The sequence below is a fragment of the Salvelinus alpinus genome, chromosome 6 (genome assembly GCF_045679555.1).
Source record: "Salvelinus alpinus chromosome 6, SLU_Salpinus.1, whole genome shotgun sequence".
NCBI classification, from domain to species: domain Eukaryota; kingdom Metazoa; phylum Chordata; class Actinopteri; order Salmoniformes; family Salmonidae; genus Salvelinus; species Salvelinus alpinus.
In genome coordinates this window covers 53,765,585-53,791,673 of record NC_092091.1, presented here as the reverse complement: position 1 = coordinate 53,791,673, position 26,089 = coordinate 53,765,585, and the positions used below count along the sequence as shown (strand labels likewise).

The window sequence follows — 26,089 nt, the reverse complement described above, 5'->3', positions numbered from 1 at the left end:
CAATTAATTAAATGTAGCCTACAAGTGGGCCAATTGACTAAGGCTGTGATGATCAAAATGTAATGCCTGATTCACACAATGCTACTATGGTGAATGCTTACCCAGGCTGATCAACAAATAATGAGTAGTTATGGATGCAAGGGGATTTGTAGTCGGTAGTCACCTGCACTGTCAAACAAGCCTATAAACCTCTCCATTGATTGGTCTTTTGACTAAATGGAAAATCTCAAAAGATCTGATATGGTTGGTCAAAATACTAATTAATGGGTGGGGGGGGGAAATCAGAATTGGGCTGCTTCTGTAAACACAGCCTTAGTATTCATCCCTTAAACCACAGTTAAGAGCAGTTATGAAAAGTGAATTGAGAAGGAATTAACATTTTCATCTGGTATACAGTTTCAACATTTGTCATTATGTAATGAAGCAATGCAATTATACTTTAGGACTAAGAAAAGGCCTCCTACACACTTTCCAAGGAGACAAAGAGAATAAGTATGCAAATGCAAATCCTGTATTGGGTGACATGTTAGCTCTATTATAGCACCTGAAATCCCTGGATTGTATATACACTGCCTCCTAATTGGCCTCACCAGGGAGTGACACTGCATGACGGGGGAGTGTGATTGGATGAATTCAGTTCAGTGGAGACCTTTTTAAATTGGAACAAAAGTTACACATCTTCCAAATATAGTTTAGTATTACATACCATTTCCAAACAGACATTGTATGTAATGCTTTTAACACTGTAAAGCTTAGCAGAACCATCCATACCTCATAAAACCAATAACACGTTCCCACTGTCATGCCAACCTGTGTGTGCGCGCAAAAGAGCAAGAGACAAGCATAATAATGAGCCCACAACCAAAACTGTGTTTGAGAAATATTTTCTTATTCAGGTGTATAGCCAGTGAGAACAGATTTTAATGGAAACAGACACCAGATCACCTCAGTTACCATGGCATCCCTCAATAGTCAAACTAAGATAGACACATCAAAAGCTACCATAACGGATGGCAATTACTGTCCTCTAAAGGAAACTTTTACTTAAGTCTATGACAAGCATGTTATCATGTTTTGAAAAAGACACCATCAAGACACACTGATATTATTACTCTCGTGTAAAGGTATGAATTCATAGCTGAAATTAAAAACACTGCGTAGTGAGTGTGCGTATGGCAGTTTAACTGAACTGCAGGAGAGGGCGGGTCTGCAAGTTGTAGGACGCTGGAGGGCAGTGCGTCCTCAAAATCAGGGTGCTCGGCTTCGTTAGGGGAGATGGGGGTGAGGGGTGTTGCCTCTCTCGCCGTTTACAACATCTTCCTCTTCTCAAACTCCTGCGGAGAGGGGCAGAACAAACAGAGGGGGAAAGAGGAGAGATTATTTATTCATGTGGATTCACACAGTTTGTTTACATCTGGAAGCTACAGGGGGTGGGGGTGGATGGGTGCTAGTAGACCCCAACAAGGCACTTTCCTTTCTTCCCGGGGGTTGGGGGGGGGGGGGGGGGGGGGGAAGGAATGTCTTCGTCACAAATGGCACCCCCATTCCCTACATAGTGCACTACTTTTGACCAGAGCCCTATGGGTGCCATATGGGATGTAGACAATCTATTTATCTCATCAGGGATTAATGAAGAGTTTATAAGTACAAATCAATTCAAAATTGTTATTCCAGATGCAAAGATAAATACCGTACAAACCGAATAAGGCGCTATGCAAGGCTCCATATACAGTGTGGAATAGTCCAAACACAGAAAACATGTATATTCACACCAAAGCACCCTGCTCCATAGGCATGTGATATGACAGTGGAAAAAAATGTGAAAGCACATAACCAAAAGGATGAAGGAGAACATCACGCATGGGATGTCGCCATTTACATACACCGTTTACTAAACACCAGCAGAGGAAGGACGATAGAACAAATACCTCTCCTTCCCTTCCGCCTAGAATTTCCAATTTCACAGAGGAAAAAGCTTCCTTTATGCAAATGTCATTTATCAGGTCTGCAACAACAGATGCGTGCTGTTGCCCATTGGAAAATGCCGTACTTTCAAAATACCTGGATGTCTACTGCCACCAAGTGGTTGAACAGATCTACTTCGGCTCAACACTCAACTTTGACACAGTGCTAGAGCAACTCGGCTGGGTGTGCGTGTCATCTGTAATGTAATACTCAGGCGTGTTAAGGGATGGTTAAGTGGATCTGTACGCGCCGATCAAGGTCAGGCCCTTGACTTTCTGAGAAAGGGACAGAGAAAGAGGGAAGAGAGAGGAGAAAGCACCTGGGGGATGAGCGGGGCTGTGTTAGGGCATCATGGTGGCCCCGAGGCGTCAGGCACTCTCTGATGGATGAAAGGAGGGCGAAGGATGGAAAAAGGGTCCACTCAGACTGTTCTGTCTGCTACTGCACGGCAAGTGGTACTGATGCACCAAGTCTGGTCCCAACAGGACCCTGATCTGCTCCTAACCCCAAGCCACTGCTAAATAGTTTACCAATAGCTACTCAAACTTACGCTTGACCCGTCACATACGCTGCTACTGTTTATTACCCGTCCCGTTGCCTACTCACTTTATCCGTACCTATATGTACATATCTGCCTCAATTACCTCGTACCTCTGCACATCGACTCGGTACCCCATGTATATAGCCAAGTTATCATTACTCATTGTGGATTTATTCCTCGTGTCATTATTTTTCTATTTTACTTTTCTTTTCTTTTTTATGCATTGTTGGGAAGGCCCCGTAAGTAAGCATTTCAATGTTGGTCTACACCAGTTTAAAACGTGACATAAAATTCGACTTGAAGAGGGCGAGAGAGCGAGCGAGAGAGAGCAAGAGATGCAAGAAGGATCGTCCTTGTGTGTGACAAACAGTCAGGAGGGGAGAGTGTCAAAGGTGCTCAAGACAGAAAGAAGGGGAGAGGCGGAGCAAGATGAGAGATGAGGGCAGGATGAAGGAGAGGAGAGGGAGGGATGAAAAGTGCTGGTGTGCAACAGGGACATTTTGTCAATAAGGGAGGCCATGAGAAAGAGTAAAAAAATGGAGGGAGCAGCACACATGGGTGAATGGAGGTTTATGTGGGCTTGACAGAGTCTGCGTGGAATACTAGGTGAGTGGAGTTTGCACTTTTGGGACTATTCTATCGGTGACAAGCAAGCTTAATCTAGCGCAGTTACAGTATTTAAAAGAAAACAAATACTTTAATCTAGGTGTGGACACAAGGGGAGCTTCACTGACCAAGCAAAAACAAAAACACTAGAGGGTTGGGCATTGTACTGTACTGAGAGCTAAGCATGTTATACCAAACCAAACTACCCCCCCCTGCGGGCACAACTTTGTTTGTTTGCTCTGGTGTATCGTGTGTATTATTACGCCGATTACAGCAGCCGCCAATGAGATTAACAGAGACGTATGAACACAATGGGCTGGGAAATTAACAGGCCGGGAAAGAGTTTTTCATCATTACGCGCAATGATTATGAATTAAACCAAAACAGTGCTACCACCGCACAAATCCATATGTGTGTGTTCGGGTTTGCCACACTGCGCTCGCTCGTAATGAAAGAATAAGATGATGAATGGGTGTAATACACGCTTTAACTTTTTATACGTCTTGTTAAAACTGCCGTCCTCCGGTGATAAATTGAAATAAACAGGCAGCAGCAGCGGAGCTAAATTGCCCGCCCCGGCATCAACAGCCATGGTTATTAATTTCCCCCTTTCACCTCGCTGTTGCCTTTTGTTTATTACGTATTTAAAAAAAAGTTCAATCCCAAGTCCCACAACCTTGCTTGTTAACAAACCCAAACACTGAAAACGTCAACAGACTCAAGTAGAAGAAAACTCAAACGTACTCAACCAACAGTAAACTCTGTTTAGTTCATAGTTTTTAGTATATTTGAGGGAAGAGGCAGAGTTGGGATGTGGGACTAAAGTAACCCTTTTTGCCGTCCTCCCCCAGCTGCTATGAGAGAACGGTAACGGTCCGTCGCACCACTGAATGACAAATGTTCTCTCGCTACTGGTCTCACCCATAGAGTTGGCTAGAGGGCTCTTAAACCATGGAAAAGATAAACGAGCTCTAATGCATATCTCTAGTCTCACCTTGAACATGGTGCTGCCCAGCTGGGCAGGGGACATGCTGACCACAACGCCCGCCTGCTGTAGGGCGGCAATCTTCTCTTTGGCTCCGCCCTTGCCCCCTGCGATGATGGCACCGGCGTGACCCATCCTACGGCCCGGCGGGGCAGTGAGCCCGGCGATAAAAGACACCACAGGCTTGGCATTCGCTCCCTGGGGGGTGAGAGAGAAAGAGCCTCAGTCACACTTGTATTCTCAGACAAATAACAGAATAGACGCTGCAAAACAGACAAAATGTCTTCCTGTTAACAGCCCCTCTTAAATAGGCATTCTTAGAAGCCATCTTACATTATTATTAACACAGATGGTAGTGTACAGTAAATGTTATATTCACATTCATGTCAACACTATATTACATGCTCTGTCCAGATGTGTGTGAAAGAGTCAATGAGACAATTTAATTGCATGGGTGTGAGCGTGGACGGGCACGCATAAACCCTCCACACACACCCCTCCCTGCCATTTCATATGATCTCATTCTTGCAGAAGCAGGTAATTAGTCACACGGACACTGATTAGCTCTGGCCCTGTCCGCTCAGCTCGTCCTGATGGATGGCTAAATTCAACATTCGAGGTAATCTTCCAGTGCTGGCGGGAGGGGAGAGAGAGCTAATATTTCACACTCAGGAATAACATCATACTGGGGATGAAAGACGTAAGGGTGGGGCTTGTTCGTTAGGGCATGCGAAGCGAAACTTTTTTGAAATGGGTAGCGAAAAATGAGCGTTTCCTATTAGACCAGGTACTGTAGTAACTACCCATTTCAGTACATTTTTTGCCAAACGAACACAATCCAGACCTCTCTTCAGACGCTCTTACTCGGGTACTTGCCTTGTGATAAGGTTCTCCATATTTCTCTCCCTCATTCCGTATCCGAGTTAACACGGCGTGTCAAACAAACTGTCTGACGAGCCCGGAAAGGTGGGCCTCCCGCTTATGGCTTTACTTCCCTTCTATCATTTCAGCACAGGCGTTCCAAATGGAGCGCTCCTGAAAACGGCAGGTATGTACAGCAAGACGACTCCTATTCATTTCAACACGCTTGAAGACACTGGATAATTGTTTAAGCAGAGCAGCCAATCTGCTCGTCTCTCAGCCAAGAAAATCAATTTAAAATAATAATATTTTTTTTTTTTTTTTTAAACCTGTCTAACAATGGTACAGTATTAACAAGAGATGGCTCTGAAAGCAAATGTTCACTGAACGGGGGAATATGACCGCAATCAAGGAAAAAAAGGTGCCGAGAGGTTACTAATTATTATAGGTGAATGTTTCCTCTTGTAAGGTGGCCCAACATGTTTTCCTTTAAAATGGGTCAGATCGAGGGTGGCCATGCCGTCCTGCAGGCTTTTGTTCCACACCTGAATCTACTACTCAGCTGCTTTTCAGGACCTTGACTAGCCGAAGCAGGGCTGGAGCAAAAGCCTGAACATTCAGTAGCTCTCCAGGAGGGATGGCCACCTCAGTTTCAGAATCTCTATTCACAATGCGTCCCCGTCCATACAATCTTATTCATTACGATCAACAAGTCAAAACTGATCCTGGATTCATGAATGCAAGCCCAATGCCGTTCCTCTAGCTAGGCCCTAAAAACTCCAGTTGCGACACTCGCTTGTCCCGTCCTAATGAATTCACAACTTTGACAAAACAAACCATCCCCGTGTGAATCGACACTTAAATCTACCTAAGCATGTTAAACATTAATTGACTAATTACAGCCTATCTTCCCTCAGAGAAGAAGTCGGTGCATAATAAGAGAAGCTGAATTAGCATTTGAATGTTCCCACCGCCTTTGTCCTCCATTGTTAACCGGGGAGATGCATTACTTTAATAACGGAACTAGAGAGAAGAGGTTGTTTCCCCACCTCTTCTTCAGTTCGTTCCCCCACAGGAGGAGCGGAGCAGGAGGCAGGGGTTGTTTCGAAAGGGGGAAGCCTTGCTGTATGCTCGAGGGTAGAGCCTCAATCTTGTCAGATTAAGACAGACAATTACAAAATTTACGAGGCCCCCTGTTCACACACTAGATGTGAATGAGTCTGCTGCCCCGCCTCTTTCTAAAATCACTCCCCTGCCCTCCTAGACAACAATTGGTGTGTGTTAGTGAATTACAAGGGCTTTGAGTCATGCGTAAAGCACCTAGGAGAGAGAATGCAAGAGAGCAGGGGCTAAGAGTCAGAGGATAAAATGAAAAAGGATTAAAGGATACGTTTAGTGTTCACGGAGGGTTAGCTGCCAAATACTCTACCTGTCTCATTGGAAAGCATGGGCCCAACGGTGTTCGGTCTTAGTTAGCCCTTTAATTTTACAAATGCATGGAGGCTGAAGAATACTAGGTGGGATTTAGAAGTCTCAAAAATAAAAAAGAGCATAAGACCTTCAGTAAAGGTGACTTACACGGAACAAAAATATAAAACACAACAATTCCAAACATTTTACAGAGTTACATTTCATAAGGAAATCAGTCAACTGAAATAAATAAATCAGGCCATAACTTATTTCACGACTGAGAATACAGATCTACATCTGTTGGTCACAGATACCTTCTGCCTCATACAGCGTGACACCTCTCCTTCGCATAGAGTTGATCAGGCTGTTGATTGTGGCCTGAATGTTGTCCCACTCCTCTTCAATGGCTGTGCGAAGTTGCTGGATATTGGCAGGAACTGGAACACGCTGTCGTACGCGTCGAGCCAGCGCAACCCAAACAAGCTCAATGGGTGACATGTCTGGTGAGTATGCAGGCCATGGAAGAACAGACATTTTCAGCTTCCAGGAATTGTGTACAGATCCTCACGACATGACCATCAATGAAATGCAATTGTGTTGGTTACCCGTAGTTTATGCCTGCTCATACCAAAACCCCACAATGAGGCACTCTGTTCACAACGTTGACATCAGCAAACCGCTTTGCCCACACGACTCCATCTTGCCGGTACAGTTGAAAACGGGATTCATCAGTGAAGAGCACACTTCTCCAGCAGATTGTGCAGAATTTTTTGGGTTGTGCAAACCCATAGTTTCATCAGCTGTCCGGGTGGCTGGTCTCAGACGATCCCACAGGTGAAGAAGCCAGAAGTGGAGGTCCTGGACTGTCGTGGTTACATGTGGTCTGCTGGTTGGACGTACTGGCAAAATTCTCTAAAACGACGTTGGAGGCGGCTTATGGCAGAGACATTAACATTAAATTCTCTGGCAACAGCTCTGGTGGGCATTTCTGCAGTCAGCATGCCAATTGCACACTCCCTCAACTTGAGACATCTGCCTCCCGGGCTTTGACGCAGACGGCCGAGAACATGAAACGGTGCACAATTGGCCCAGCGTCGTCCGGGTTAGGGGAGGGTTTGGCCGGCCGGGATGTCCTTGTCCCATTGCGCTCTAGCGACTCCTGTTGCGGGCCGGGCGCAGGCACGCTAACACGGTGACCAGTTGTACGGCGTTTCCTCCGACACATTGGTGCGGCTGGCTTCCGGGTTAAGCGAGCAGTGTGTCAAGAAGCAGTGCGGCTTGGCAGGGTTGTGTTTTGGCGGACGCATGGCTCTCGACCTTCGCAGCGATGGAACAAGACTAACAACCAATTGGATACCACAAAATTGGGGAGAAAAAGGGTTACAGAAATATCATAAGAAAACTTGAGCCATCTGAGGCATTGTGTTGTATGACAACTGCACATTTTAGAGTGGCCTTTTATTGTCCCCAGCACAAGGTTCACCTGTGTAATGACCATGCCGTTTAATCAGATTCTTGATATGCCACACCTGTTAGGTGGATGGATTATCCTGGCAAAGGATAAACAATCACCAACAGGGATGTAAACAAATGTGTGCAAATGTTTTATTTTAGCTCATGAAACCAACACTTTACAAGTTGCCTTTATATTTTTGTTCAGTATATTAAAACAGACAGGTTCAGTATATTAAAACAGACAGGTTGGCAAGCAGCCCACAGAGTTAGAGGAATAGTTTCAATATGTAGGCCATGCAATGACCTCTAAAGTGTGTACTAATTTTAGCTCTGCGAAATGAAAAACACCAGTGCAACTTTAGGGTGCATAGATCTCCCATTCAAGGCTCCTCTTTTGTAAATTAGTTGATTGTCTATTTTTAATACATCCTCTCTTTTATTGGGCACATTATGTCAAGTGTTACACTTTTAATAAAAGACTGATTCAACAATTTGATCTCCATCCCCTAAACTTCAATCGTGTACAAGTGCTCACCAAATGGTCGATCGCGATCTTCAAGGCATATCTAGTCGAGCACCAAAAATGTCTGTAGAAAGGCCAATGATAAAGGCTTGCTTTTATTTTTTTGCGCTGTTGGTGGGTAGATACACTTGATCCTGCGCATCGGGTAGGCAAAGTGATCCCATTTTGAACTATTTAAATTTGTCTCAAAACATCGTGCCTACAGCTTTCACAACCCCGGCCACAGCAAAGTTTGATACTAGCCTACGTGAGATTTCATCACTTTCAAAACAATGACCAGAGGGAGACTTCAACACCATTACAAAACGCATTCCTCCCTACTTCCACTCGCGCTGCAATGAATGAGTAGCCAAGTCCATCAATAGCCCTGCCTTTTAATTATTAGCAGCTCGTCATGTCCATTTTAATAGAGGAATATTATAACTTTCTCTGGTCATAGGAACAACATGAATTTGTGCATGAGACCGATGCATTGCAACTTGAGTTTCACCATCAGGTGGAAGATGGTGTCCCCTCTCTCTGGTCAGTCTCACCGGAGGAAAGGAAGGAGAGAGCACCCTCTGCTGCTTTCTCCCTCCCTCAGCTGAGACTAATACCGTGTTCAACACAACTGGGAAATCTCAGACTTCCGACTTCCGTGCGTTCAAGACAACTGGGAAAGGTTGCTTTGAACGGTCATCCAACTCGGAATTCGAAGTCGGAAATTTGGCCATCTTTCTAGAGCTCGGACTTTCCGACCTGAAAAATCACCGACGTCATAATTTGACCTCTTCCCCCTCCCTAGAGTTCCCAGTTGTCTTGAAAGAACCATGACAGATCAGTAAAATATAAAAGGCAAATATGCTAATTATTTAAATTTATGCTCAGCTGTGCCTCACAAGTGCTACACCAACTGATCTAGACGATTGAGTTTTTAAATACAATATGGTCTGAAGAACAATATTGGCAGGCCAGGCATAAATCCAATATGCTGTGATAATGTATTAGACCTACTATACAAACCTCATTCCTACAGAACTGTTTTTATTAGGTTAATGTACGTTAAGTAATGTTTTTTTAATCTGAGAAGTAGATCTCTGCCTTCTTTTTGACTGCGAAAACGATCTCGACTCAGAACCAACCCTATTTCAACAGTCTTTACCCAGCACCACCTAACCTCTGCCAACCTTAAAGAATATTTATAGACAAATGACTTAAAGCATGCAGGTAAAATGTTGTACAACTTTTTATGAGCATTTACAAGATGTAATAAATGTGTTTTCATAAGGCTTAAGAAACACTATCTTATGTCTATGTCTCAAAATGTCAACTGACTCAAAATCCATTTTTAAGACCAAGAGCTCTGCTGTCTCTCCTGTCTTCCGTAATGGAATCGATACGCGGCCGTCGTCGTTAACAGTGGCGGCGTCTCAAATGCACCCTAGTCCCTATATAGTGCAATACTTTTGACCAGAGTCCTATGAGCCCTGGTCAAAAGTAGTGCACTATATAGAGAATAGGGTGTCATTTGGGATGCACACAGGGGACATCTACTACATCTCTTCCAGGAAGATAAAGTTCAATACATGTAATGTTGCCTGACCTTTCATTGATCATGTCCTCTGCGTATTTCACACCAAACCCTCATTTGTAATCTGTCCAGTGTGACAAAATTCATTAAGGATCCGTCCCAAATGGCACCCTATTTCCTATATACCACACTACTTTTGACCATGGCCCGGGCTTTGGTCAAAAGTAGTGCACTATATACGAAATAGGGTGCCATTTGGGATGCAGACTAGGATGATGTGTCTGCTGTAACTAATAGATTGAAGGGTATGAAGGTTTTTCATCTGTGTCGAAAGAGATCATTTTGAAATATCTATACTGGTAAGGGCATACCAATGTGATATTGTATTCTACTTTTCAGCAGAGTTCCAAATGGCACCCTATTCCCTAGTGTCATTGTATTGTACTTTTCATGTACGATTCCCTTAAGTGTCTGAAAATATGCCTAGCTGATCTTATGACGAATTAGAGTAAAATAAATGTATGTGTGTGCATGTTGTAGATTCAGAAATGCAATACTGACAATAGTTAGTATTTGTGTTAGGGTTGGGCAGTAGTCAGATTTTCCTACCATCATAGAGTATTACTGGAAGTGCACACAAGGGGCTCGTTCTAAATAAACACATTTTGTATTTATTTTTGATGCAAATATTTTTTTTTAGGCAACATGGATCTTGATTTTGCCATCTAGCCACTTAGCTAGCAAATCAAATGCATAGATGGAGCCCTGAACTGGATATAATTTATTTGGCAAATACATAGTTAACTTAGTTTTCTAAAAAAAACTAGGAATTTTGGGAAAGCTACCGACATTTTGCAACCCTAGAAAAGAAAATGTCTGATGCATGGAATTGTTCAATGAGACAATCTAAAGAGAGGAACGTCATTTTGGGGCTGGCAGCAGCTCAGATAAAACAATTTCAGGCTTTGGTTAAACTGCTGCCTCTGTGTGGAGTGTTGAACACCAATCGACTTTCTGAGAACTACCCGCGGCTTACACGCTCAAATTGGATGAGCCCGGTTTGTACATGAGGAAGGGAGAGAGGCAGCATCCCAATCCCCATGTAGTGCACTACTTTTGACCTGGGCCCAAAGGGCTCTGGTCAAAAGAAGTACACTATTAGGAAATAGGGGGCCATTTTGGCCTCAGTCAAAGAGTTGTTCTCCCGACACGGAGGGTGGTGAGAGAGAGATTTGCATGCATTAGGGCAGCAGAAAGCACATCAAATTCATATTTATCTGCCGAACACCTGACACAGACAAACCGCATAGTGTGTGCACACATACGCGTCACAATAATCTCTTTGCTCAATCAAAATTCTGTGTCTTGACAAATCTAGAGGGCAACACACACACACTTGGCAATAACTGTCACTGAAAGGCACTTAACCACTTTTCAAGCCTTGCATAATTCACCAGCCATGCTCCAAAGATCAGTCTCTCCCACACCTGCCAGGAAAGTGTCAAAGGTGTGTGCCGTATTCTGCACCATGAACCCTAACCCTCTCCCTCACTGGAAGTACATGCACTCTAGCTCACACCCTCAGCCTATCCAGAACCCAAGGTCCATTAGCAGGTGGGAACACACACAAACAGTGTCTTACTATACTTGAGGACTTTTGGGAACCAACAATTGTTTCCTATTGAAAATCCTATTTTCCCTAACACCAACTCTAACCTTAAAATAGCCTTTATACAAGTGAGGACAGGCAAAATGCCTCACTTCTCTGAATTTTAGTTAGTTTACCATTCTTGTGAGGACTTCTGGTACTCACAAGTATAGTAAAATGTGTCCACTCACACACAAGTTTTGGACCCGGGGGCTCTGAGTGTGCCCTCCTGAGGGCGGAATCAAAGAGAGGAAAGGGAGTACCTGACAGAACCACTCATCTTTCCAAAAGGGTCTGGAAGATTCACGAAAGCACTGGTGGACCATTGACAAAGTGTTAACAGTCCGGTAGCATGTTAATGTGTGCGTCTCCTCTTACAGAGTTGTGCTGTTTGAGGTAATCGGCAGCGTTCTCCTCGGCGTTGCCTCCGATCTCTCCGATCAGGATGATGCCGTCCGTCTTGGGGTCCTGCAGGAACACCTCCAGGCAGTCGATGAAATCTGTCCCATTGAAGGGGTCCCCACCGATGCCTGAACAAAAACCACACGAACCACTAGGTGGATGGATGTAGATGGATGTCAGATGTGACCATAGGCATAGAGTACAATGTACTTGTCATTTTTGATTTAATATGTGACTAGGAAAGTGTTATGTACGCATTAAAAATAACTACACTGAGTGTATAAAACATAAGGAGCGCTTTCCTAATATTGAGTTGCACCCCTTTTCGCCCTCAGAACAGCCTCAATTCGTCAGGGCATGGACTCAACAAGGTGTCGAAAGCATTCCAGTGATGCTGGCCCATGTTGACTCCAATGCTTGCCACAGTTGTGTCAAGTTGGCTGGATGTCCTTTGGGTGGTGGGCCATTCTTGATACACACAGGAAACTGTTGAGCATGAAAAACCCAGCAGTGTTGCAGTTCTTGACACAAACCAGTGCGCCTGGTACTTACTACCATACCCCATTCAAAAGGCACTTAAATATTTTGTCTTGCCAATTCACCCTCAAGTCTCAATTGTCTCAAGGCTTAAAAATCCTTCTTTAACCTGTCTCCTCCCCTTCATTTATACTGATTGAAGTGGATTTAACAAGTGGCATCAACAAGGGATCACAGCTTTCACCTGGTCAGTCTGTCATGGAAAGAGCAGGCGTTCCTAATGTTTTGTAAACTCAGTGTACAGTGCCTTCAGAAAGTATTCAGACCCCTTGACTTTTTCCAAATTTTGTTACGTTAGCCTTATTCTAAAATGGATAGAGAAAATAAATCCTCAGCAATCTACACACAATACCCAATAATGGCAAAGGGAAAACAAGTTTTTCGAAATGTATTTGAAATAAAAAAACAATACCTTATTTACATAAGTATTCATACCCTTTGCCATGAGACTCGAAATTGAGCTCAGGTGCATCCTGTTTCCATTGATCATCCTTGATGTTTCTACAACTTCATTGGAGTCTACTTGTGGTAAATTCAATTGATTGGACATGATTTGGAAAAGGAACACACCTGTCTATATGGAAGGTCCCACAGTTGACAGTGCATGTCAGAGCAAAAACCAAGCTATGAGGTTGAAGGAATTATCCGTAGAGCTCCGAGAAAGGATTGTGTCGAGGCACCAAAATTTTTTTGCAGCATTGAAGGTCCCCAAGAACACAGTGGCCTCCAGCATTCTTAAATGGAAGAGGTTTGGAACCACCAAGACTCTTCCTAGAGCTGGCCGCCCAGCCAAACTGAGCAATCGGGGGAGAAGGGCATTTGTCAGGGAGGTGACCAAGAACCCAATGGCCACTCTGACAGAGCGCCAGAGTCATTTGTGGAGATGGGAGAACCTTCCAGAAGGACAACCATCTCTGCAACAGTCAACTAATCCAGGCCTTTATGTTTGTGGCCAGACGGAAGCAGCAACTCAGTAAAAGGCACATGACATCCGGCTTGGAGTCTGCCAAAAGGCACCTAGACTCTCAGACCTTGAGAAACAAGATTCTCTGGTCTGATGAAATCAAGATTGAACCCTATGGTCTGAATGCCAAGCATCACGTCTGGAGGAAACCTGGCACCATCCCTATGGTGAAGCATGGTGGTGGCAGCATCATGCTGTGGGGATGTTTTTCAGCGGCAGGGACTGGGAGACTAGTCAGGATCGAGAGAAAGATGAATGGAGCAAAGTACAGATAAATCTTTGATGAAAACCTGCTTCAGAGCGCTCAGCACCTCAGACTGGGGCGAAGGTTCACCTTCCAACAGGACAACGACCCTAAGCACACAGCCAAGACAACGCAGGAGTGGCTTCGGGATAAGTCGTTGAATGTCCTTAAGTGGCCCAGCCAGAGCCCGGACTTGAACCCGATCGAACATCTCGGGAGAGACCTGAGAATAACTGTGCAGCAATGCTCCCCATCCCACCTGATAGAGCTTGAGAGGATCTGCAGAGAAGAATGGGAGAAACTCCCCAAATACAGGTGTCCTAAGCTTGTAGCGTCATACCCAAGAAGACTCAATACTGTAATCGCTGCCAAAGAAGCTGTAACAAAGTACTGAGTAAAGGGTCTGAATTCTTATGTAAATGTGATATCAGATATATACACTGCTCAAAAAAATAAAGGGAACACTTAAACAACACAATGTAACTCCAAGTCAATCACACTTCTGTGAAATCAAACTGTCCACTTAGGAAGCAACACTGATTGACAATACATTTCACATGCTGTTGTGCAAATGGAATAGACAAAAGGTGGAAATTATAGGCAATTAGCAAGACACCCCCAATAAAGGAGTGGTTCTGCAGGTGGTGACCACAGACCACTTCTCAGTTCCTATGCTTCCTGGCTGATGTTTTGGTCACTTTTGAATGCTGGCGGTGCTTTCACTCTAGTGGTAGCATGAGACGGAGTCTACAACCCACACAAGTGGCTCAGGTAGTGCAGCTCATCCAGGACGGCACATCAATGCGAGCTGTGGCAAGAAGGTTTGCTGTGTCTGTCAGCGTAGTGTCCAGAGCATGGAGGCGCTACCAGGAGACAGGCCAGTACATCAGGAGACGTGGAGGAGGCCGTAGGAGGGCAACAACCCAGCAGCAGGACCGCTACCTCCGCCTTTGTGCAAGAAGGAGCAGGAGGAGCACTGCCAGAGCCCTGCAAAATGACTTCCAGCAGGCCACAAATGTGCATGTGTCTGCTCAAACGGTCAGAAACAGACTCCATGAGAGTGGTATGAGGGCCCGACGTCCACAGGTGGGGGTTGTGCTTACAGCCCAACACCGTGCAGGACGTTTGGCATTTGCCAGAGAACACCAAGATTGACAAATTCGCCACTGGCGCCCTGTGCTCTTCACAGATGAAAGCAGGTTCACACTGAGCACATGTGACAGACGTGAGAGTCTGGAGACGCCGTGGAGAACGTTCTGCTGCCTGCAACATCCTCCAGCATGACCGGTTTGGCGGTGGGTCAGTCATGGTGTGGGGTGGCATTTCTTTGGGGGGCCGCACAGCCCTCCATGGGCTCGCCAGAGGTAGCCTGACTGCCATTAGGTACTGAGATGAGATCCTCAGACCCCTTGTGAGACCATATGCTGGTGCGGTTGGCCCTGGGTTCCTCCTAATGCAAGACAATGCTAGACCTCATGCGGCTGGAGTGTGGCAGCAGTTCCTGCAAGAGGAAGGCATTGATGCCATGGACTGGCCCGCCCGTTCCCCAGACCTGAATCCAATTGAGCACATCTGGGACAACATGTCTCGCTCCATCCACCAACGACACGTTGCACCACAGACTGTCCAGGAGTTGTAGGGAGGTCATACAGGCACGTGGAGGCCACACACACTACTGAGCCTCATTTTGACTTGTTTTAAGGACATTACATCAAAGTTGGATCAGCCTGTAGTGTGGTTTTCCACTTTAATTTTGAGTGTGACTCCAAATCCAGACTTTCCATTGATAATCCATGATTTCCATTGATAATTTTTGTGTGATTTTGTTGTCAGCACATTCAACTATGTAAAGAAAAAAGTATTTAATAAGAATAGTTCATTCATTCAGATCTAGGATGTGTTATTTTAGTGTTCCCTTTATTTTTTTGAGCAGTGTATATACAGTGGGGAGAACAAGTATTTGATACACTGCCGATTTTGCAGGTTTTCCTACTTACAAAGCATGTAGAGGTCTGTCATTTTTATCATAGGTACACTTCAACTGTGAGAGACGGAATCTAAAACAAAAATCCAGAAAATCACATTGTATGATTTTTTAAGTAATTAATTAGCATTTTATTGCATGACATAAGTATTTGATACATCAGAAAAGCAGAACTTAATATTTAGTACAGAAACCTTTGTTTGCAATTACAGAGATCATACGTTTCCTGTAGTTCTTGACCAGGTTTGCACACACTGCAGCAGGGATTTTGGCCCACTCCTCCATACAGACCTTCTCCAGATCCTTCAGGTTTCGGGGCTGTCGCTGGGCAATACGGACTTTCAGCTCCCTCCAAAGATTTTCTATTGGGTTCAGGTCTGGAGACTGGCTAGGCCACTCCGGGACCTTGAGATGCTTCTTACGGAGCCACTCCTTAGTTGCCCTGGCTGTGTGTTGCGGGTCGTTGTCATGCTGGAAGACCCAGCCACGACCCATCTTCAATGCTCTTACTGAGGGAAGGAGGTTGTTGGCCAAGATCTCGCGATACATGGCCCCATCCATCCTCCCCTCAATACGGTGCAGTCGTCCTGTCCCCTTTGCAGAAAAGCATCCCCAAAGAATGATGTTTCCACCTCCATGCTTCACGATTGGGATGGTGTTCTTGGGGCTGTACTCATCCTTCTTCTTCCTCCAAACACGGCGAGTGGAGTTTAGACCAAAAAGCTCTATTTTTGTCTCATCAGACCACATGACCTTCACCCATTCCTCCTCTGGATCATCCAGATGGTCATTGGCAAACTTCAGACGGGCCTGGACATGCGCTGGCTTGAGCAGGGGGACCTTGCGTGCGCTGCAGTATTTTAATCCATGACGGCGTAATGTGTTACTAATGGTTTTCTTTGAGACTGTGGTCCCAGCTCTCTTCAGGTCATTGACCAGGTCCTGCCGTGTAGTTCTGGGCTGATCCCTCACCTTCCTCGTGATCATTGATGCCCCACGAGGTGAGATCTTGCATGGAGCCCCAGACCGAGGGTGATTGACCGTCATCTTGAACTTCTTCCATTTTCTAATAATTGCGGCAACAGTTGTTGCCTTCTCACCAAGCTGCTTGCCTATTGTCCTGTAGCCCATCCCAGCCTTGTGCAGGTCTACAATTTTATCCCTGATGTCCTTACACAGCTTTCTGGTCTTGGCCATTGTGGAGAGGTTGGAGTCTGTTTGATTGAGTGTGTGGACAGGTGTCTTTTATACAGGTAATGAGTTCAAACAGGTGCAGTTAATACAGGTAATGAGTGGAGAACAGGAGGGCTTCTTAAAGTAAAACTAACAGGTCTGTGAGAGCCGGAATTCTTACTGGTTGGTAGGTGATCAAATACTTATGTCATGCAATAAAATGCAAATTAATTACTTAAAAATCATACAATGTGATTTTCTGGATTTTTGTTTTAGATTCCGCCTCTCACAGTTGAAGTGTACCTATGATAAAAATTACAGACCTCTACATGCTTTGTAAGTAGGAAAACCTGCAAAATCGGCAGTGTATCAAATACTTGTTCTCCCCACTGTATATATATATAAATAAATTAGCAAAAATGTATACAAACTTTTTTTTGCTTTGTCATTATGGGGTAATGTGTATAGATTGATGAGGGGGTAAAAAACGATTTAATCAATTTTAGAATAAGGCTGTGACGTAACAAAAAGTCAAGGGGTCTGAATTCTGTCAGAAGGCGCTGTATTTTGTCTATACCAGGGGTGGGCAACTAGCAGACCTTTTTGTAGTCCCGCAGAAAAATCTTCTCTCTGCCCCATGGCAAAGTGTAGAATTGCATGAAATTACTCTAAAACTTCAGAATGTTCTCTCTGCTGAAATTATCCTTTGGGCTCTCAAAAGGCTAGGGCCGGCTTTGACTGCATGGGTGGGTACGCAGACCTGCGAGCCACTGAGGCCCCTCATTATCAGTTCAGATGTTTTAGTGGCCCCCATCCCATCAAAGTTGTATATCCCCGGTTTATAAATTTGCAGTATCTGTATATCATAACGTTTAGTCCCACGTACCAATGCAGAGAGACTGTCCCAGGCCAACTTGTGTAGTCTGGTGCACAGCTTCGTATGTGAGAGTTCCCGACCTTGAGACAATGCCTGAAAGATAAGAAGAGAATGAGGACAAGTTCCAATTCTCTTAACAAGCATCCTTCCCTTTTCCCCCTTCTTGAGAGGTAAGGAGGAAGAATGCATTTAAGTATGGGAAAGGACATATATTTATACTGTATGGGTGCAGCCCAAATTGCACCCTATTGCCAGGTTCTTATTTGTCAGAGTAAATAACCCACGGACACTAGAGAAGCTTTAACCAAGTTGAATTCTTCCCAAAGGTTCTGTACAGCTGTAATCAGACAGCAAAACATTTCTCTCCATCACAGTTAATACATCCTACTTAAGACACTCCCTCTCTCCAATCCTTAGTTTATGCCCAACAGGAAGAAGGTAACCAGATACTAAACCCTGATTATTCCCTTAAGGGGAACTGTCCTCACCCCCTGACCTCAAACCCTCCTTCACCTAATCCACAGATATCCACCTGTCTTCCCTATATCAACACGTCGCTCTCCTCTCCTCCATCAAATCCATTCCAAAGCCTTTCTACAGAGAACCCTTAACTTCTGACATAAAACCCATTCTCTCCCACTCTTTCTATTCAAGGCTTCTTCTCTATCATTTATTTAATATCTCAATGTTCAAAATGTCAAACCCAACACTATATAGTGCAATACGTTTGACTGGAGCCACATAGACTATAGTGAATAGGGTGCCATTAGGGACGCACTGTATGCCTTTGCAATGAGCAGCAAGTGGTCTAGGATGTCAGTGCAGCGATGCAGCTCCCCAGCAGTCACTCCATCACTACACCAGCGCAGGCTGGTGGGAGGAGCTAGAGGAAGATGGGTTCATTGTAATGACTGGAATGGAATAAAAGGAACAGAGTCAAACATGTGGTTTCCATATGTTTGACAGCGTTCCATTAATTCCATTCCAGACGTTACAATGAGCCAGTCCTACTATAGCCTCCAATGCACCTGGAGAAACATTTGCTATGGCTGAGTCTGATGCCTAGTGCCTACAGGGCCGTAGCACTGACATCTTCTCAAACTGTCTGCCGTGAGACAGTGAAGAAAATAAACCGCGTGGTCGCTCGCTGAGCGACTAGCGCGGATAGCCAAATGGGCAGAGGTCCTTTCTCCTTCTCACTTCTCTGACTCATTCTCCCGATTCAACTACACGCATGTCATTTTGGAGACTGAAGCACGTATCGTGGGATCTCTAACCTACTGTTAACTTTCCATAACAAACAGAACAAGCTGTTGGTCTGTCAGCATTATGACACTGCTGCCAAGTAAAAGCGGATTTTATTCAATGTGTCACTGAGATAAATGCAAGTGAGCCAGGCACAAATATCTCACCAATCCTTCCTTTCTTGTGAATGTGGCCCGGCATGATCCCGATCTTGCATTCTCCCGGCTGCAAAATAAGAAAACACAAAGTTAATACCAAAAGTGTGTGTGTGTTCTAGCCTCTTACGTTGATCATTCTGGAGCAGTTGCGGCCAATGAGGCGCGTAGTGCCCTGGCGCAGCAGCTTGTGTGTGTATACATGTATTCTTACATTAATAACTCCGGGGCAGTTGGGGCCGATCAGGCGGGTGATGCTCTGGCGCAGCAGCTTGTGTTTGACCTTGACCATGTCCTGCTGGGGGATGCCCTCTGTGATGCACACCACCAGGGGCATGCCGGCATCAATGGCCTCGATGATGGCGGCACCCGCGAACGGAGGGGGCACGTAGATCACTGTGGCCTCTGCCCCGGTGCCCTCTCTCGCCTGTAGGTGCGGACAGAGGGACATGGTGAATTTAGGGCTTGCTATTCATCAATGTATTTATTTAACCATTTCTTAACCAGGCAAGTCAGTTGAGAACCAGGTCTCGCTTAGGGCTGAATAAGACCAGAGACAAGAAATAGTGGAACACATTTAACCTCCTTGACAGAGTTGAAGACGGGCACGCCGAGGTGTGTCCTCCCCCCCTTGCCGGGGGATACGCCACCGACTAGACGGGAGCCATAGTCGATTGCCTGCTGACTGTGAAACGTCCCCTAGAGAGGGAGAGAAGGAGGAAGAATCAGAGAGAATCAGCTAGTTCCAATCCACCGAGTCGTTTCTCTCTTGACCTTAGCCCACTTCAATGTTTGATTGCTGATCTGTAAGATGGAAGCAATATCGTGGAGTTCCTTCAGTTCAAAGGATTAGGGCCAAGGGGAAGGGAGGCAGCGGCTGACTGTGATAGATGGAGCGGGGAGTTGTCCCGGTCAATTGCGGCACCAACCGCAAACCTTGAGATATTAAAACCAGGTATAAGGGAGAGGAGAACAGGCCTGCCATCCACCATTAATCAACAGGGCAGAATGGTGCCCAGTGCCGGCAGAGGGAGGGGGCATGGGAATCAAGCTGAAATGGATGGGTACACGGACACCGCCAGCATATTAAGACTAGGTACAACAGCAGGTAAATCAAGGAGTATGTGAATGGTGGTCAGAAAGGAGATTTGGTAAATGATATTCAGGTATTTTACTGTGTCTAATTGTCATTTAGTCATGCATTTAGGTCAATGGGAGACTAAGTGAAATTTCTACTTAAGTGTAAGTTAGGATTTGCCTGTAAGTGAAAGGGGCTTAGGTTGGCATCACATACAATCACTTTAAATCCAACCCAGGCACACTAAATGACCATAATCAATGGCATTGTTTCTGTATATCTTGAGCATCAATCAAAAAAATATATATATTTTTTTAAATCACTCACAGTCACAACTTTACTTTTTCAGGGACACCGAGTCCAATAATGTGTCGTAATATTAATATTCAACCTGCCAAGTTCCATTTTTTTTTTTTACCGTTATTTTACCAGGTAAGTTGACTGAGAACACGTTCTCATTTGCAGCAACGACCTGGGGAATAGTTACAGGGGAGAGGAGGGGGATGAATGAGCCAATTGTAAACTGGGGATTATTAGGTGACCATGATGGTTTGAGGGCCAGATTGGGAATTTAGCCAGGACACCGGGGTTAACACCCCTACTCTTACGATAAGTGCCATGGGATCTTTAATGACCTCAGAGAGTCAGGACACCCGTTTAACGTCCCATCCGAAAGACGGCACCCTACACAGGGCAGTCACTGCCCTGGGGCATTGGGATATTTTTATTTTTTTTTTAGACCAGAGGAAAGAGTGCCTCCTACTGGCCCTCCAACACCACTTCCAGCAGCATCTGGTCTCCCATCCAGGGACTGACCAGGACCAACCCTGCTTAGCTTCAGAAGCAAGCCAGCAGTGGTATGCAGGGTGGTATGCCAGCCTTCTCAGTTAATAATTACAGAGGCTGTCTAGAAACGCTATAGATAAGTGGCTACGAGGGCCAACTACGACACGTCCAAATCAATGACCCTAATGTTAAAACTATAATTACCAGCAGTAAAGAGAAAGGAAAGACTGAGCCAGCACTTTTTTCCCCCCTCGCAATGCAGATATCTTTAAAATTTCAATATTTCTTCCCTCCACCAGTCTCATCTTTTTTCTTCCTCTGTTCATTTACAATGCAACGCGCACCGTCTGCTCACTTTGCTCTTTTCTCCAGTGGTGGCGGTCCTAGCCATCATCCACTAATGAGCGGACAATGAATTTGAAGTATGGTTTGCTTATCAAGCCATAGAGGAAAGTCGGTGCGCAGCAGCGACACTTGAGTCATTGCTCAGCCCTTTCTAATTAGCATGAGTGTTCATTAGAAGAACTATATTTAATAACCCTATATTAAGTTGATGAAGAGATGTTGGAGAGGAGGGGGGGGGGGGGGGGGTATTAACCTACAAGGTGGAAGAGGAGAGAGTTGTTCACTTGTTGGACAATGATGCCGATACTCTTCTTTTGACTGGGCCTTCCATCCTCACCTAAGACATTATTGGGGAACGAGATTATGCTGTCATTTATCTGGGGATAAAGTGCTCAGTTGCAGATAGCTAGCTACTGTGCTACTGTAGGTAGATCGTCAACTATGTCTGTTGACAGTGAAACACAACCCTGATTGGGTTGTGTTCATTCGGGACCAAACGGATGAAAGCAGACAGGGAGGGACTACCTGGACTTGTTCAATAGGAAATGCAAATTTTCAATAATTTCAGTTGCAACGGTTAAGATTTCCTTTGAGTGCCGTAATGAACACAACCCAGTTGAACGCAGACAGCAGCCAGTGTCGGCCGGGTGTTGTGTAGCCTACATACCTGCTTCCCTGTGAAGCCTTGGCAAATGACCTTGGTGTCTTTATCAATGTAGAGGTTCTTTCTTGAAGCAGTATAACAGCTCCTTACTCCAGTTTGCTGCACTGCAAACGGAGACGGAAGGAGAGGTAAGTGAAACCACACACAGGTGACATTTCCAAAAAACACTATTGTCACATCATGATGGAAAGGGGAGAAGGATTGCCATCTAGGAGACAGTTCAGTGTTGTTGCCTGAGCTGTTGTCACATGTGCCTCTGATTACTTTAAATCAAATTAAACAGACCTGATAGGCTCTGGGCCTATGTTCCAAAACCTACAGTACAACTGTCAGCAGTAAAACACACATACATTATCCAAGCATAGTGGCCTACATAGCGTGTTTTTGCTGTCCTTTGTGCCTTTTCTCTCATGATTGATATTGAAAGGCAGGGAAAGGGGGATACCTAGTCAGTTGTACAACTGAACGCATTCAACTGAAATGTGTCTTCCGCATTTAACCCAACCCCTCTGAATCAGAGAGGTGTGGGGGACTGCCTTAATCGACAACCTACTGTTCCCCAGGTGTGGATATCTGCCTTGCTCAGGGGCAGAAAGACAGATTTTTACCTTGTCAACTTGGGGATTCGATCCAGCAATCTTTTGGTTACTGGCCCAAATGCTCCTACCCGCCAAAATAAGCCTATGAACGGCATTAGTCTGTGCAGTTCTGTATGACAGTCATGGTGAGATTATTATTTGACAAAAGGCAAGTTATAAATAAGGGAAATGAAACAAATGACCATGAATGTGTATAGTAATCTACAGACATTTGTGAGATTCAGAAGTGGAAGTGGAAATTCTGCTATTTGGCAATGAAGGCTTGCTTAAACAGAGGGCAACATCGTTCGTTTGCTAGCTAACGGTTAACACTTCATGTTGTCGTTTGTCCTCCATTTGTTTTGTTGTTTTGAGCATTGAACTAAACTGAGGCAAAAAATCCAATAAAAAAAAAACATTGATAGGGTCTGATAGGCTACTGATTGATAAGGTTATTTTCAGGCTTCTGAGAGAAGAGACGGAATAGATGGGTGACTTAAGTCATTTCATACCAACCAACCAGAGTTTGAGTAGTTAACTACATGTAGTTCAACAAGTAACGTTAATTGAACTACAATTTGCAGTATCTTGGTGGTAACGTTAGTTGAACTAAATTTAAATCTAGGTAGAGTCGTCATTAGTTAACTAATTTCTTTTTTTTGCCATGTGGCAGTGTAGCTAACTAGCAGAACTTCAGTACTTTTTTAGCGAAAAGTAAATGGGTTAAGTAGGCAATCATTTCCTTTATTTCTCGGCATCACCGCTTCAGATCTGCCTAATTCTCACTTTAAACATTTTGGGTTTAATGTCCTACATTCTGTTAACATATCAACCCAAAGTGATCTGTTCTTGCAATTTGTAGTCTGACATTTCAGATGATCATTTTACACCTAACGTTAGCAGTTTGGATGTAGTGACCGACTTTTTCAAAGTAACTTTGGTTAATTAAGTAAACCATTTCTTAAAATGAGGGTATACTAAAGCTATGTTTCTTTCAGTGTGAAATAATTGGTAGCTTGGTTAACTCTTTTCAGAGTACTAGTAGCTTCCCCCAACACTGCAAACATCGCCTGTAGCTACTTCCATATAAAGAGATGTAAATCACAAATTGAAAGCTTTACTAGCTGTTTGCAGCGTACAATACAATGGGGGAGTAACGTTAACGTTAGGTGGCATTAACTTACCAAGCTACCAAAACAACTAACTACATGACAGTTACAGTATAGCTAACTACATGTCCTAATCTCATTTATATAATTGACATGCTACATATAAAGCCTAAAGGACAAGCACGGTCAAAGTTCAGTAATTCGGACTGTGGCCTGAAATTGATGCGCTATCAGCATGCTAAAAGAGTTAGCCAATATAGAGGCACGAGCGCTGAGTGCCATGGCTATCCTGTGAGCAAGAACCAACATATCCCGTGCAAAACGTGCTCCGTGAAGCACTTAATTTACCAGACACTAAACATTGAAGACTTTTAAGGAGAACACATATGTTGTTCTACTTACAGAGCAGCCGGGCAAACAATCTACTATGCGACATCTCCGGTCATTCACCAATGACACCGGAGGCTAGGGACCTAAACGTAGAAGGCAAAGGGCTGACTATAAATATGCCCAACTAAAAAACATTTTGCAAAAATGTTTGAACTTGTTCAACCGAGATACCAATGAAATATGTTGTCATTATACCAATTATTTAAGTCGCTGACAAAATTAGTACAACCAGTGAGATGAACATTTCTCCAGGCAAATATTCAAGGTTGGCTTTAAACAGCAAAGAATTCTGGATAGTGGAGTTCATCATCAACTTGGATGAGGCCTGCATGCCTCATATACTAGAGTGCGTGTTATGCCCATCATAGAAATCCCAAGGGTAAAACCTGCTTTGGAAATGTGATTCTTAGAGTGAACAAAAATATAAAAGCAACATGCAACAATTTCTATTTTTTTTATACTGAGTTACAGTTCATATCAGGAAATCAGTCAATTTAAATGAATTCAGTAGGCCCTAATCTATGTATTTCACATAATTTAATAAATGCCATTTAGCAGACGCTTTTACCCAAGGCGACTTACAATCATGCATGTCATGGGCTCCCGAGTGGCACTGCCTCTCAGTGCAAGAGGTATCACTGCAGTCCCTGGTTCAAATTCAGCCTGCATCACATCCAGCTGGGATTGGGAGTCCGATAGGGCAGGGCACAATTGGCCCAGCGTCATCTGGGTTTGGCCAGGGGTAGGCCGTCATTGTAAATAAGAATTTGTTCTTGACTGACCTGCCTAGTTAAATAAAGGTAAAATGCATGCATATATTTTAAGTATGGGTGGTCCCATGCATCAAACCCACTATCCTGGCATAGCAAGCACCATGCTCTACCAACTGAGCTACAGAGGACCACAACTGGGAATTCCCGAGATGCATCTGTTGGTCACAGATACCTTGAAAAAAAGGTAGGGACATGGATTTTAAAAAAAACAGACAATATCTGGTGTGACCACCATTTGCATCATGCAGTGCGAAACATCTCCTTCGAATAGAGTTGATCAGGCTGTTGATTGTGGTCTGTGGAATGTTGTCCCACTCCTCTTCAATGGCTGTGTGAAGTTGCTGGATATTGGTGGGAAGTGGAGCACGCTGTCGTACACGTCGATCCAGAACATCCCAAACATGCTCAATGGGTGACATGTCTGGTGAGTATACAGGAAAATGGGAGAAATTCGATTTTTTTTCAGCCTCCAGTAATTGTGTACAGATCCTTGAGACATGGGTCTATGCATTATCATGCCGAAACATGAGGTGATGGCGGCGGATGAATGGCATGACAATGGGGCTTAGAATCTTGTTAAGGTATCTCCATGCATTCAAATTACCATAAATAAAATGCAATTGTGTTTATTGTCCATAGGTTATGCCTGCCCATACCATAACCCCACTGCCACCATGTGGCACTGTGTTCACAACGTTGAAATCAGCAAATCGCTCGCAACACGACACCATCTGTCCGGTACAGTTGAAACTGGGATTCAGAGCACACTTCTCCAGAGTGCCAGTGGCCATCAAAGGTGAGCATTTGCCCACTGAAGTCGGTTACGACGCCAAACTGCAGTCAGGTCATGACCCTGGTGAGGGCAAAGAGCATGCAGATGAGCTTCCCTGAGATGGTTTCTGACAGTTTGTCCAGAAATTCTTCAGTTGTGGAAACAAACAGTTTCCTCAGCTGTCCGGGTGGCTGGTGTCAGACGATCCCGCAGGTGAAGAAGCCGGATGTGAATGCCTTGGGCTGGCGTGGTTACACGTAGTCTGCGGTTTGGACGTACTGCCAAATTCTCTAAAACAACGTTGGAGGGGTCTTATGGTATAGAAATTAACATCCAATTATTTGGCAACAGCTCTGGTGGACATTCCTGCAGTCAGCATGCCAATTGCACAATCCCTCAAAACTTGAGACATCTGTGACATTGAGTTGTGTGACAAAACGGCATATTTTACAGTGGCCTTTTATTTTCCCCAGCACAATGTGCACCTGTGCAATGATCATGCTCTTTAA

At 44.5% G+C, this 26,089-nt stretch overlaps 1 protein-coding gene across 1 annotated transcript; it reads right to left on the bottom strand.

The window, feature by feature from the left end:
• Nucleotides 1-868: 868 nt before the first annotated feature.
• Nucleotides 869-24,186, bottom strand: LOC139578898 (succinate--CoA ligase [ADP/GDP-forming] subunit alpha, mitochondrial-like). Its single transcript, XM_071407025.1, has 9 exons — nt 24,048-24,186; nt 21,962-22,062; nt 19,668-19,784; nt 19,300-19,512; nt 19,098-19,155; nt 17,695-17,778; nt 11,883-12,034; nt 4,107-4,295; nt 869-1,334 (listed from the first exon to the last, which is right to left on the bottom strand). The coding sequence occupies exons 1-9, from the start codon at nt 24,079-24,081 to the stop codon at nt 1,308-1,310; spliced, it is 975 nt and encodes a 324-aa protein (XP_071263126.1). The 5' UTR covers nt 24,082-24,186; the 3' UTR covers nt 869-1,307.
• Nucleotides 24,187-26,089: the final 1,903 nt, after the last annotated feature.

Bases quoted from the DNA above. Each gene is read 5' to 3' on its own strand.
- LOC139578898 (XM_071407025.1), bottom strand. From the start codon at position 24,081: ATGTCGCATAGTAGATTGTTTGCCCGGCTGCTCT. The intron at 19,513-19,667 runs GTTAAATGTGTT...CCGCACCTACAG, and splicing joins TCTTCAACTCTGTCAAGGAG to GCGAGAGAGGGCACCGGGGC. The intron at 1,335-4,106 runs GTGAGACTAGAG...CCCTCTCCGCAG, and splicing joins TGGGCAGCACCATGTTCAAG to GAGTTTGAGAAGAGGAAGAT.